The sequence below is a fragment of the Bufo bufo genome, chromosome 1 (genome assembly GCF_905171765.1).
Source record: "Bufo bufo chromosome 1, aBufBuf1.1, whole genome shotgun sequence".
NCBI classification, from domain to species: Eukaryota; Metazoa; Chordata; class Amphibia; order Anura; family Bufonidae; genus Bufo; species Bufo bufo.
Genome location: NC_053389.1, coordinates 7446382 through 7461307, shown reverse-complemented (window position 1 = coordinate 7461307; position 14926 = coordinate 7446382). Strand labels below are relative to the sequence as shown.

Below are 14926 nucleotides of genomic sequence, written 5' to 3'. Positions count from 1 at the left end.
TATTTTTTGTCACAAGTTAGTGGAATATGAGACTTTGTAAAAAAAAAAAAAAAAAAAATATCATCATTTTCCGCTAACTTGTGACAAAAAATAAAAAATTCTAGGAACTCGCCATGCCCCTCACGGAATACCTTGGGGTGTCTTCTTTCCAAAATGGGGTCACTTGTGGGGTAGTTATACTGCCCTGGCATTCTAGGGGCCCTAATGTGTGGTAAGTAGGTAAATGACATGTGAAATCCGAAAGGTGCTCTTTGGAATGTGGGCCCCTTTGCCCACCTAGACTGCAAAAAAGTGTCACACATGTGGTATCGCCGTATTCAGGAGAAGTTGGGCAATGTGTTTTAGGGTGTCTTTTTACATATACTCATGCTGGGTGAGAGAAATATCTCGGCAAAAGACAACTTTTCCCATTTTTTATACAAAGTTGGCATTTGACCAAGATATTTATCTCACCCAGCATGGGTATATGTAAAATAACACCCCAAAACACATTGCCCAACTTCTCCTGAGTACGGCGATACCAGATGTGTGACACTTTTTTGCAGCCTAGATGCGCAAAGCGGCCCAAATTCCTTTTAGGAGGGCATTTTTAGACATTTGGATCCCAGACTTCTTCTCACGCTTTAGGACCCCTAAAATGCCAGGGCAGTATAAATACCCCACATGTGACCCCATTTTGGAAAGAAGACACCCCAAGGTATTCAATGAGTGGCATGGCGAGTTCATATAATTTATTTTTTTTGGCACAAGTTAGCGGAAATTGATTTTTTAATTTTATTTTTCTCACAAAGTCTCCCTTTCCGCTAACTTGGGACAAAAATTTCAATCTTTCATGGACTCAATATGCCCCTCACGGAATACCTTGGGGTGTCTTCTTTCCGAAATGGGGTCACATGTGGGGTATTTATACTGCCCTGGCATTCTAGGGGCCCTAAAGCGTGAGAAGAAGTCTGGAATATAAAGGTCTAAAAAATTTTACGCATTTGGATTCCATGAGGGGTATGGTGAGTTCATGTGTGATTTTATTTTTTGACACAAGTTAGTGGAATATGAGACTTTGTAAGAAAAAATTAAATAAATTTCCGCTAACTTGGGCCAAAAAAATGTCTGAATGGAGCCTTACAGGGGGGTGATCAATGACAGGGGGGTGATCAATGACAGGGGGGTGAAAAATGACAGGGGGGTGATCAATGACAGGGGGGTGATCAATGACAGGGGGTGATCAGGGAGTCTATATGGGGTGATCACCCCCCTGTCATTGATCACCCCCCTATAAGGCTCCATTCAGATATCCGTATGTGTTTTGCGGATCCGATCCATGTATCCGTGGATCCGTAAAAAATATACGGACATCTGAATGCAGCCTTACAGGGGGGTGATCAATGACAGGGGGGTGAAAAATGACAGGGGGGTGATCAGGGAGTCTATATGGGGTGATCACCCCCCTGTCATTGATCACCCCCCTATAAGGCTCCATTCAGATATCCGTATGTGTTTTGCGGATCCGATCCATGTATCCGTAAAAAACATACGGACATCTGAATGCAGCCTTACAGGGGGGTGATCAATGACAGGGGGGTGAAAAATGACAGGGGGGTGATCAGGGAGTCTATATGGGGTGATCACCCCCCTGTCATTGATCACCCCCCTATAAGGCTCCATTCAGATATCCGTATGTGTTTTGCGGATCCGATCCATGTATCCGTGGATCCGTAAAAAACATACGGACATCTGAATGCAGCCTTACAGGGGGGTGATCAATGACAGGGGGGTGAAAAATGACAGGGGGGTGATCAGGGAGTCTATATGGGGTGATCACCCCCCTGTCATTGATCACCCCCCTATAAGGCTCCATTCAGATGTCCGTATATGTTTTGCGGATCCGATCCGTGGATCCGTAAAAAACATACGGACATCTGAATGCAGTCTTACAGGGGGGTGATCAATGACAGGGGGGTGATCAGGGAGTCTATATGGGGTGATCACCCCCATCATTGATCACCCCACTGTAAGGCTCCATTCAGACGTCCGTACGTGTTTTGCGGATCCGATCCATCTATCAGTGGATCCGTAAAAATCATACAGACCTCTAAATGGAGCCTTACAGGGGGATGATCAATGACAGGGGGGTGATCAGGGAGTCTATATGGGGTGATCAGGGGTGATCAGTGGTTGATAAGGGGTTAATAAGTGACAGGGGGGGGGTGTAGTGTAGTGTAGTGGTGTTTGGTGCTACTTTACTGAGCTGCCTGTGTCCTCTGGTGGTCGATCCAAGCAAAAGGGACCACCAGAGGACCAGGTAGCAGGTATATTAGACGCTGTTATCAAAACAGCGTATAATATACCTGTTAGGGGTTAAAAAAAAATCACATCTCCAGCCTGCCAGCGAACGATCGCTGCTGGCAGGCTGGAGATCCACTCGCTTACCTTCCGATCCTGTGAGCGCGCGCGCCTGTGTGCGCGCGTTCACAGGAAATCTCGGCTATCGCGAGATGACGCGTATATGCGTCCACCCAGAGTAACAGGACCGCCGCAAAGACGCAATCCTGCGTACGGCGGTCCTGAGGAGGTTAAAGGGAGTCTGTCATCAAAGTTTCACCTTTTTAACCCTTCCCATAGCTTTCCTTCAGCCTTACAGTTAATAAAAACGTGACCTTTATGAGCAATCCTGGACTTACTATTCCGGGACCAGCAGCAGCGCAAGTAACTGTCCCTGTTGGGACACAGGACTGACTTTCTGTTCTATTTTGTAATCCTGGACTTATAAAACCGGCAAAAAACAACTTAGTAGCATATGCAAATGAGGGCTCGCAAGTGCCCAGGGGCGGCGTTACCCTCGTAGGTGCCCAGCTAGCTCAGCCTTATTGTCTCTCCCCCCCCCCGCCCATTCTTTCCCTCGGGGAATTGATTGCTATCAGACTCCCTACACTCTCTGTCCCTTCCTATCCTCAGCTCTCCCTGACTACAAATGAGCCGAACATGCATCATCAGGTGCTATATAGCACACGATGACGTGTTCCGCCCAGCAAATCACTGTAATGCCAGTAGCCAACATGACTACTGACATTACAGTGAGGGCAGTACTTACCTGCATGTTTTATTGGCTGCATAGCAGCCACGAAACGTGCGGGAAGGAGACTCGAGCATGTCTAATGTTTTTAAAACTGTCCACTATTCCTGCTGTGACCACGTCCTGAGGAAGTCTATTCCACAGATTAACGGTTCTTACAGTAAAGAAGCTTTGATGCTTTTGGAGACTGAACTTTTCCTCTCCAATCGGAGGCAGCACCCCGTTGTCTTTTGAGCGCATTTTACATGGAACAGTTTTTCAATATATTTTTTGTATGGCCTAAAGACTAAATAAATTCAATTCTGTTAATCTTTCTTCATAACTAAGACCCTCCAGGCCCCTTATCAGTTTAGTCGCTCTCCTCTGTACTCTCCCCAGCTCCAGGGCATCCTTTCTATGTACTAGTGCCCAGAACTGAACTGCATATTCCACATGAGGCTGCACCAACGCTTTGTAAAGTGGTAATATTACATTCCTGCCCCGTAAGTCCAGGGCTCCTTTAATGCATGACAATATCCTGGTGGCCGTAGAAGCAGCTGATTGACATTGTGCTGTTATTCGAACTACCATCCACAAGGACACCCAAATCCTTCTCTATAAGTCACTCTCCCAGTGCTACATCACCTAGGACATATGATGCACGGAGATTATTACTACCCAGATGCAGAACTTTACATTTATCCACATTGAACCTCATTTGCCAAGTTGATGCCCAATCACTCAGAGTGTTCAAGTCAGCTTCTAGTTTATGGACATCTTCCATAGACTGTACAGTATTACACAGCTTAGTGTCATCTGCAAAAATAGAAATGGTGCTATTAATCACATACTATTACAGTCACATACTCCTGTATTAAGTCCCTTAAGATTCCTTCAAACATTTTCCCACAACAGAAGTTAAACTAACTGGTCTATAATTACCTGTGGAGGACCTAGATCCTTTTTTGAATATGGGCACCACGTTTGCCTTGCGCCAATCACTTGGCTCTGTATTAGTCCCTACAGAATCTTAAAAAATTATAAACAAGGGCACAGCAATGACTGAACTGAGCTCTTTAAGCACTCTTGGGTGTAATCCATCTGGACCTGGAGCCTTGTTCACATTTACCTTATTTAACTTATCTTGGACCATATCTACAGTTAGTCAATTCAGTATATCACTGGATGTACTAACAGCCCCAGCACCACAGATATCAGCTCCTTTCTCTTCTTTTGTATAAACAGAGCCAAAAAAAACATTTAATAACTGCCTTTTCCTTTTCTTCAGTGACTACCCCCCCTTTACCATTATTTATGGGACCTACCTGCTCAGACCTTGGTTTTTTAGCATTTATATATTTAAACAATTTTTGGGGATTTGTCTTGCTCTCTTTTGCCACCTGCTGCTCGTTTTGTATTTTTGCTAATTTTATCTCCTTTTTACAGTAGCTGTAAGCCATGGGGGGTTTAGTTTTAGATATGAAGATAATACTCTACTTCTGTGATGTAGCCTTGTTCCAAGAGGAGAGTAATGTCCCCTAAACATGATTTCTCAAGGACAAGCAGAATCTGCGAGGCCTACAGTAGGTAGGAGTCATTATAGTGATGAGGATCCCATGGCCATTGACTTGTGTTTCACTAAATCCCGCCAAGGAACCTGATGATGAAGTGTCTGCAACCCTGATAAATATCCAGCTCTATAATCTATTTCCAGGAATGAGTGTCGCAGTGCGGAATTACAACCTACCCCGGGAGTGTATCCACCATTACTTCCATTCACACAAATGTTTTGTGTTTGATCGTCCAGCATCTAAGCTGGCTCTCCAGAACATGGATAAAGTGCAGGACTCTCAGCTGGACCTTGCCTTTATACAACAGACGAAGAAGTTCTGTGAGTACATTTATGAGAAGAGTCCAGTTAAAGCCCTATCAGGCGGGTACACGATAACCGGAAGAGGTAGATCCTTGCTCTATGGTGTGACTTTCTGTCCATCATCTTCTGCAGATGGTCTTATTCTCACACTTCTATATCATTAGGTCTTGGGGACGTTGCAGTCTCCTATGTAGAGGCGATCCGCAGCGGTTCCATTCCTTCAATGGAAAATGCAGTTATTGCTTTGGCGATGATTGAGAATTCTCGAGCCGTAGAAGACGCTTTATCTAAGTATGACGAGATGATGGCTCTCCATGTCCGCAGATTTCCAACTGAGACACAAGAGGAGTTTCTGAACCTGGACAAGGAATGTCATTCTGAAGCAGTGAAAGTCTTTATGAAACTCTCCTTCAATGATACAGATCAAGAATACCAGGCCAGGCTGATAGTAAGTGAGGTGGAAGAAAAATATGCAAAAAGTTTGTGGAAAGAAAAAGTCTGTCTTCTGCACATAACAAGAGTACTGTCTGTAAGAGCTCATGTGCAGTGGAGAACAGTCTGCATATGGACAGCTCCTGTAACAGACACTGTACACGGACTGACCCATCCTGTCCCTAATGATAAAACCTGACTTTCAATCGTGTCATTCAATCAACCTAACTAAATCTATCTTCACAATCCCTATGCTGTCCATAAACTCGCCTATGTCTGCATCTCCCCTGCCCAGTTTCCCACACTAGTGTTCTTAATTTGAAATATCAAATGGTGGGCAGCATTTTGCCCAATTTGCCCAAGTCAGATCGTCATAATTTTGTATTTGTTTGGAATTTTTATTTTTTGGATATTTGTAATAAATTTGATATTTTGATACATTTAGAGTTAATTTGCTTATCTCTACTGTCTATAACAATGGGCACTGATATTATAGAGGGGGGGGGGGGCGGTCTTTAACTATGCCATAGCATAAAAACGTCCCCATAGATCTAATGGCTGTGAAGGTAAATGACAGAAAAGACGACTGGAATGTTCCAAGGAATGACCTGAATTTGCTATGGGAACCATTTCTGAATGTTATTCTCTTGTAGGAAGCGTTGGGTAATAGAAAGGCAGAGTATCTGCAGAGAACTGAAGAGGCGTCTGAGAGGAGGTGCAGAGCTATACTGCAGGAGCTGAGCGCGGGGCTGGAGAACGAAATCAAGGAAGGAAGGTTCTCTGTGCCCGGGGGATATAAGATGTTCACTGAGGAGAAGAGATCTCTGGAGGTGGAGTATCTGAAGGTCAAAGGCAAGGGGGTAAAGGTAAGCTGCTCCTAACTCCCTTTGTAATCTTTAATATGTCCTATAACAATACATGACAATCTCCCATTCCTGTAACTCTGGGCATGACTTATTAGGAGCGAAGATTCCATCCGGCTGATGCCCTACACCCCCCAGCCATACAAAACACACAGAGACTCTTTCTTTGGTGTAGGGCCGTAGAAGCCAAGTTTATTAACAAAGTAAAGCATTATGAAATATATTAAATTGCAACAACTTGTATGTATGTATGTATGTATGTGTGTGTGTGTGTGTATATGTGTGTATATATATATATATATATATATATATATATATATACTAGCAGAAGGACCCGGCTTCGCACGGGTATATTTCATCTTTTTTATTTAATGTTTGTGTGTGTCTTTAAAAAATATCGACAGTATCCACTATAACAGTGACCTCTACAGCACCCCGCCCCCTTAACAGTGAACTCCACAGCCCCTCAACCCTTAACACTGACCCCCCCCACAAGGACCACAAATCCATATCCACATCATTAAGGTGCTTGCCGTCCACCCACAAGAATTTGAGCTGGCGCCACTTCCAGCTCCCTGTGATGTACCACAAACCCCCCATGGCGCCACACAAAATGCCCCATCTCCTTGTTCATCTTTGCCTGAGCTTTATTAAGACAATCAACAGAACTGAAGAACCGACATGACCCCCGAGCCACCACATTGGACCAGATAAGTAACATAGCCGGAAAGTCCACCCATAAGTGCAAAAAGTCCAACTTAACATCCCTTATGACATCCCCTGATCGACGGACCCCTATATCATTCCCACCTATGTGGATCAACAAGATATCAGGGGGCCTATCCAGGGACGGATTTGCCATACACCTTACAGGGAAATTTCCCGGTGGGCCGATGCCCAGAGGGCCACCCAAGCCCTCCTCTCTGCCGCTGGCCGGGTACATAATGAACTGTCAGCGGTAATTAAAGCTGTGAGAATCAGGTACTCGAGTACCAGGCCAGCAACCGCAGGTGCCCTCCTGAATTTAACTGCTATGGCCTGCATCTGACCTCTTAAGCCTTCTGCTCTTTATTTTATTTAGAACCACATAAGAACAGTTTTTGGGGCAATATATGGGGCTGCACTGTGGTATATGTTTCTGATGGGTCAGTATTTTGCACTATTGTACTGCTGACCCCCGCCTGCTTCTGTTGCCCCACCTTCCATCAATTTTAATCTGCCAACAACATGGGGCCACTTTTAGTTTTCTTTTCTAGGGCCACTCTAGGTTCCCAATCCGCCCCTGAGCCTATCCTAAGAGGCATAGAACCGAAACTCGGGCAGCAACCCACCCCATAAGGAACCATGCAGGCCAATCCAACAAACCTGTTAAACACTGTTGTCAAAAAGCAATTGTCGTCTATTCCCACCAAACATCAGCTAACAAGGACCCACAGTGCATGAGAAGGACCCTGAAAACAGAAAAAAACTAAAATATCAGCATCACAAATCATGCAAAAAAAGGATCCCACCTACTACTCCTAAAAACATCCCAGTGCAACAACCCCGAACAAACATCACAGCAAATTAAGATGAATATAAGAATGAAAACATGTGGACTCCCATCATCCAATGCACATGATTGCCACATCACCCAAACCCCACCGAGCTGCCTCCACTAGAAGGAATTAGAAGCAAACTCCCCAGCCAGCAAACCTGCGGCCGCCAAAGACTTAGGAAACATTGCCACAAACTGAAAGCAAGACAGAGCAGTGCCATCCCGATGTACTAACAAAGGCACATCCTCCACTGGGCGATGCTGCACAAAAACTCTTCCACACACCAAATCGGACATACCACGGTGCCAGCCAAAGGATGTCTAACCCCTTTACCCTCCAGATCAGCCTTCGACCTCTGCGCTAAACACTGCGAACCTTCCGGACCAACGACCACACCTTCCTGAAGCAAACCCCGAACTGTGAATGACTACTAACCACCAACTCCGAAACCCTAAATGCTCTGTAAAATGCTAGAGAAAAGCTGCCGGACAAGCCTCATACCACCTCATAACATCGAAAAGGAAACGGGGTGACAAGTGTCCCTCCACCGTTAACCCTCTTGGAGACAGCCAAAAAAGACACACTGGAGTTAAAGGACAACCCCACAAAATAAACCAACAACATCTGAATATCATTCATAGAACCCAACCTCCAACTAACTCACTAACCGCTTGCACTGAGACCACACTGAAGCATACGCCGACCACGTACTGCTACTCACAGATGGCTTAATCAAATCCCATTAGATCCCAAGGTCACGCTACAGAGCCATTGAGGACAAGGCCACCCTTGTTCATCCGCTCCCGGCACCAGTCAGGCAAAAACGACCCCACTTAACACAAGAAAGGGAATCAACCACCGAATTGTCCATACCTGGCACATGAACAGCCACAAAACAAGCATTCAACACCAAACGCAGAAGGACCAAATGGTGGAGCAAGCACAGCAGCGTAGGAGAGACAATTTTCCATGAATGGCCTGCACTATCCCTAAATTGTCGCAACACGCAACAGAAACTTATATGTTTGTTCCTCAACCAGTCTCACCAGAACAATTGGAAACCGTTCCAACAGGGCCAAGTTAGGAAACCCGCTGTTCGCCACTCCTCAGGCCAAGGGCCAGCCATCCACTGCCCCTGACAAAAAGCATCGTAACCACAAGCCTCTAACACATCTGTATAAAGCTCCAAATCCGCGCTAGAAATTGCCACCTCCATCCAGACCATTCGACCATTATACAAAAAGGATGGGCTTGGATTGATTACACTTCAATAGATACACAGTATGGTGAAGTCCAATTGATAGTATGTAGACCAAGGTATCATATAAAAGTCCATTAATATGGTAAGAAATCTTGCATTCTCCTATCCAGGAGATCTATGCTCACAAGTCTATTGCATGGATGATGCACCTGTAGTATGTGCTAATATTATGGCTCCAATATGAGGAGAGAGTATCCTCTTCCAGTCTCTGGCCGACTGCTTTAAGTGAACTCCTGTATAAGACCTTAGGTGCTGATTTGTATGCACCAGTTAGCTGTATAATGTTGCAAAATCCCGTAGTCACTGTGGGTATAGCAGCTAATAGATACAGTGCTTCTTACCTCCCTCGTGGTGGACGGGTTGTTTCCAGCGTGAGTCGGGCGACGCGGGGTACTGCCGGCGTCAAGCTTCGTTCAGCTGCAGCTGACTTACCCGATGTCTCACGAGATTTCCAAGCGGGATTTCGCCCAAGCACAGCGGGGAGGACACAGTAAGTCTCCGATATGTTCCTAGTTATTGAAGTCCTTCAATTCAATTTACAGCATGGCCATGCTTGTGGACGTGGAGGTGCTTTAATTACAGGTATGCGATCCGGCCCATACGCGTTTCGGGAACTCTCCTTCCCTTCATCAGTGGTGCCGCATCACCTGTGAGCCTCCACCTTTTATATCTTAGATAGCACCAAAATATGGATCACTGGATTTTTCCTGCTCCAATGCAAAACATGTGATTTTTGTGCATGCACTTGATAAACAACTCATGTAGTTTTCCACATCATTATATATATATTTGTCTACATATAATCGATAGTATATGTTGCATATAAAAGTTATTCAATTGAAAACGCCAAATAGGGGTTATTTGGCGTTTTCAATTGAATAACTTTTATATGCAACATATACTATCGATTATATGTAGACAAATATATATATAATGATGTGGAAAACTACATGAGTTGTTTATCAAGTGCATGCACAAAAATCACATGTTTTGCATTGGAGCAGGAAAAATCCAGTGATCCATATTTTGGTGCTATCTAAGATATAAAAGGTGGAGGCTCACAGGTGATGCGGCACCACTGATGAAGGGAAGGAGAGTTCCCGAAACGCGTATGGGCCGGATCGCATACCTGTAATTAAAGCACCTCCACGTCCACAAGCATGGCCATGCTGTAAATTGAATTGAAGGACTTCAATAACTAGGAACATATCGGAGACTTACTGTGTCCTCCCCGCTGTGCTTGGGCGAAATCCCGCTTGGAAATCTCGTGAGACATCGGGTAAGTCAGCTGCAGCTGAACGAAGCTTGACGCCGGCAGTACCCCGCGTCGCTCGACTCACGCTGGAAACAACCCGTCCACCACGAGGGAGGTAAGAAGCACTGTATCTATTAGCTGCTATACCCACAGTGACTACGGGATTTTGCAACATTATACAGCTAACTGGTGCATACAAATCAGCACCTAAGGTCTTATACAGGAGTTCACTTAAAGCAGTCGGCCAGAGACTGGAAGAGGATACTCTCTCCTCATATTGGAGCCATAATATTAGCACATACTACAGGTGCATCATCCATGCAATAGACTTGTGAGCATAGATCTCCTGGATAGGAGAATGCAAGATTTCTTACCATATTAATGGACTTTTATATGATACCTTGGTCTACATACTATCAATTGGACTTCACCATACTGTGTATCTATTGAAGTGTAATCAATCCAAGCCCATTGTTTTTCAGATATTTTATTGTATTTTAATTTATTGTGTGACTATTTTATTTTTCATCACGTGTTCATCTATTGGATTTAATTAAATTTTATGTATTGGATGATACAAATGCAGTGTGCTCGCCCATTATTCTAGTTTACCCATATTATCTTCTGAGGGTGGGTGTCCCTCACATTTGGGCTAGCAGCACCTGTTCCACATCTCCGCCTTGAGTGAGCCACCATCTCATTGCTTGCATATTATACAAAAAGGGTTCCCAGATTTCCAGCCCCCACATGCACCAACAGCCTTAAAAAATGGAACAGAGACGCCACATCTGACGTTACCATGGGCATCTAGCTGCAGAAGACACACTCCAATAGCAGAATACGAAAACCTGGCAAAGGAGGCTCTAGAAAAGGGCCTGTTCTGAGGCACACCCACACCTCCTTGTCTATCTTCAGGACAACTGGACAGGCTGTGACTGCTCCAACATCCAGAGCACTTGTGCTTGTACCGGCAATCGGAAAGGAACTTACATAGAAACATAGAAACATAGAATGTGTCGGCAGATAAGAACCATTTGGCCCATCTAGTCTGCCCAATATACTGAATACTATGGATAGCCCCCGGCCCTATCTTATATGAAGGATGGCCTTATGCCTATCCCATGCATGCTTAAACCCCTTCACTGTATTTGCAGCTACCACTTCTGCAGGAAGGCTATTCCATGCATCCACTACTCTCTCAGTAAAGTAATACTTCCTTATATTACTTTTAAACCTTTGCCCCTCTAATTTAAAACTGTGTCCTCTTGTGGTAGTTTTTCTTCTTTTAAATATTCTCTCCTCCTTCACCGAGTTGATTCCCTTTATGTATTTAAAAGTTTCTATCATATCCCCTCTGTCTCTTCTTTCTTCCAAGCTATACATGTTAAGGTCCTTTAACCTTTCCTGGTAAGTTTTATCCTGCAATCCATGTACTAGTTTAGTAGCTCTTCTCTGAACTCTCTCTAGAGTATCTATATCCTTCTGGAGATATGGCCTCCAGTACTGCGCACAATACTCCAAGTGAGGTCTCACCAGTGTTCTGTACAGCGGCATAAGCACTTCACTCTTTCTACTGCTTATACCTCTCCCTATACATCCAAGCATTCTGCTGGCATTTCGTGCTGCTCTATTACATTGTCTTCCCACCTTTAAGTCTTCTGAAATAATTACTCCTAAATCCCTTTCTTCAGATACTGAGGTCAGGACTGTGTCAAATATTCTATATTCTGCCCTTGGGTTTTTACGCCCCAGGTGCATTATCTTGCACTTATCCACATTAAATTTCAGTTTCCAGAGTTCTGACCATTCTTCTAGTTTTCCTAAATCCTTTTCCATTTGGCGTTTCCCTCCAGGAACATCAACCCTGTTACATATCTTTGTGTCATCAGCAAAAAGACAAACCTTACCAGCGAGGCCTTTTGCGATATCACTTATGAAGATATTAAACAAAATCGGTCCCAGTACAGATCCCTGTGGAACCCCACTGGTAACATTACCTTGTTTTGAATGTTCTCCATTGACTACAACCCTCTGTTGTCTGTCACTCAGCCACTGCCTAATCCACTCAACAATATGGGAGTCCATGCTCAATGACTGCAGTTTATTAATAAGTCTTCTATGTGGGACAGTGTCAAAAGCCTTACTAAAATCTAGATATGCGATGTCTACTGCACCTCCACCGTCTATTATTTTATTCACCCAGTCAAAAAAATCTATAAGATTTGTTTGACATGATCTCCCTGAAGTAAACCCATGTTGTTTTTCATCTTGCAATCCATGGGATTTTAGATGTTCCACAATCCTATCCTTTAATAGGGTTTCCATTAATTTGCCTACTATTGATGTCAGACTCACTGGTCTATAGTTGCTCGATTCCTCCCTACTACCTTTCTTGTGAATGGGCACGACATTTGCCAATTTCCAATCTTCCGGGACGACTCCTGTTACTAATGATTGGTTAAATAAATCTGTTAGCGGTTTTGCCAGCTCACCACTAAGCTCTTTTAATAATTTTGGGTGTATCTCATCAGGCCCCTGTGACTTATCTGTCTTCACCTTAGACAGCAAACTTAGAACATCTTCCTCTGTAAAGATACATGCATCAAACGATTTAATAGTCATTCTTTCTAGTGGAGGTCCTTCTCCTTTTTCTTTTGTAAAAACTGAACAGAAGTATTCATTAAGGCAGTCGGCTAGCCTTTTATTCTCTTCTACATACCTTCCGTCCTTTGTTTTTAATTTAGTTATTCCTTGTTTTAATTTCCTTTTTTCATTTATATATCTGAAAAATGTCTTATCCCCTTTTTTCATAGACTGAGCTAGTTTTTCTTCTGCCTGCGCTTTAGAAGTTCTTATAACTTGCTTGGCCTCTCTCTGCCTAATCTTGTAGATTTCCTTATCTTCATTGCTCTGGTTTTTTTTATAATTACAAAATGCTAGCTTTTTATTTTTAATGATTTGGGCAACTTCTGCTGAGTACCACATTGGTCTCCTCCTTTTTTTGCTTTTACTGACAAGTCTAATGCAATTTTCTGTTGCCTTCAATAATGCACCTTTTAAGTAGTCCCATTTCTCCTGGACTCCATGTAATCCGTTCCAGTCTGATAAGGACTCATTTATGACTAATTTCATTTTTGAAAAGTCTGTTTTTCTAAAATCTGAAACTTTAGTTTTTGTGTGGTGGAACTCTTTCACAGTTCTTATATTAAACCACACTGACTGGTGATCACTAGATCCCAAGGTTTCGCCTACAATGACATCATATACCGAATCCCCGTTTGTGAATACCAAATCCAAAATGGCCTCCCTCCGGGTTGGCTCCTCAACCACTTGTTGTAGAGATAACCCCAGTAGGGAATTTAGAATATCTGTACTCCTGGTAGAACTTGCTATTTTGGTTTTCCAGTTTATATCTGGAAGATTGAAATCTCCCATAATGATAACTTCTCCTTTCATTGTCATTTTAGCTATTTCTTCAACTAGTAGATCATCTAGTTCTTTAACTTGACCAGGTGGTCTATATATCACACCTACACGAGTTACTGCATGGTTAGCAAACTGCAACGTAACCCAAACTGACTCTATGTTGGCCTCACCAACTTGTATTAGGTTAGATTTAATGCTATCTTTCACATACAGGGCCACTCCTCCTCCTTTCTTGCCTTCTCTGTCTCTTCTGTATAAAGAGTACCCTGGTATGGTTATGTCACAGTCATTTCTTTCATTAAACCATGTCTCCGTAACAGCCACTAAATCTACATTCTCAGATGCCATTATTGACCCAAGTTCATTGATTTTTTTACCTAAACTGCGAGCATTTGTAGACAGGACTCTGAGCTTATCATTTCTTAACCTCTGTGCTTCTGACCTGTTCTGGCATTGTTTCGGGGGGCAATTGGACTCTTTTATTTTCACTCTTTTGCCCCCCCTTCCTAGTTTAAATACTCTTTCGCAAATTCTTGGAGTTGTTCACTAAGTACATTTGTTCCTTTGAGAGAAAGATGCAAACCATCTTTTTTGTACAGTTCCTTTCTATTCCAAGTAGAGCTATCATGAGAAACAAAGCCAAATCCTTGCTCTTGACACCATTTACCAAGCCATATGTTGAACTCCTTTATGCGCCTCTGCCTATCATTCTGAACATTATGCACAGGCAGAACTTCAGAAAATGAAATGGTGCCAGCAGCACACTCTTTGCCCACCAGCTGACGACCCTGCTGCTGAGAAGAACCTGGCTGCCCCGCAAAAGGACTGAGGCCCTCCCTTCGGCACCATCATCAAATGCATTCAAAGACTGTATTTGTGATCCCTATGGCATCCATATGGCAAAAGAGGGCGGAGAATTCTCCCCCACCACAGACGCCTGGAGCCAATTCAAGAAAGTGCACGGAATCAAACAATACCTTTGCTTCTCCTTCTCTTTTTTCCCAGTGTCTTCTGGCTACACCCTATCCAAATTAAACTTTTCCAGGGGAAGCAACGAAAATATCTCCACATAGTCATTCTTCCAAATCTTTTCCTAAACCTCAGGCTTCAAAGGACACATACACGTCCCCGAGTACCGCATCCGGTAGCCTAACATCCTCCACAGTAGCGGCCTTCCCTCCACTACTAGCCACTGACACTGGAACCTTCACCACAGCCCCCATGGGCAA

At 43.7% G+C, this 14926-nt stretch overlaps 1 protein-coding gene across 2 annotated transcripts in view; it reads left to right on the top strand.

The window, feature by feature from the left end:
- The window catches only part of LOC120991112 (guanylate-binding protein 1-like), an 86315-nt gene that overhangs the window by 43549 nt on the left and 27840 nt on the right, over positions 1-14926 (top strand). For both annotated transcript variants that reach the window (XM_040420003.1, XM_040420011.1), the window contains exons 6-8: positions 4764-5006; positions 5087-5370; positions 6008-6220. In XM_040420003.1, coding sequence (XP_040275937.1) covers positions 4764-5006; positions 5087-5370; positions 6008-6220 — 740 coding nt within the window. The remainder of the gene's footprint in view (positions 1-4763; positions 5007-5086; positions 5371-6007; positions 6221-14926) is intronic.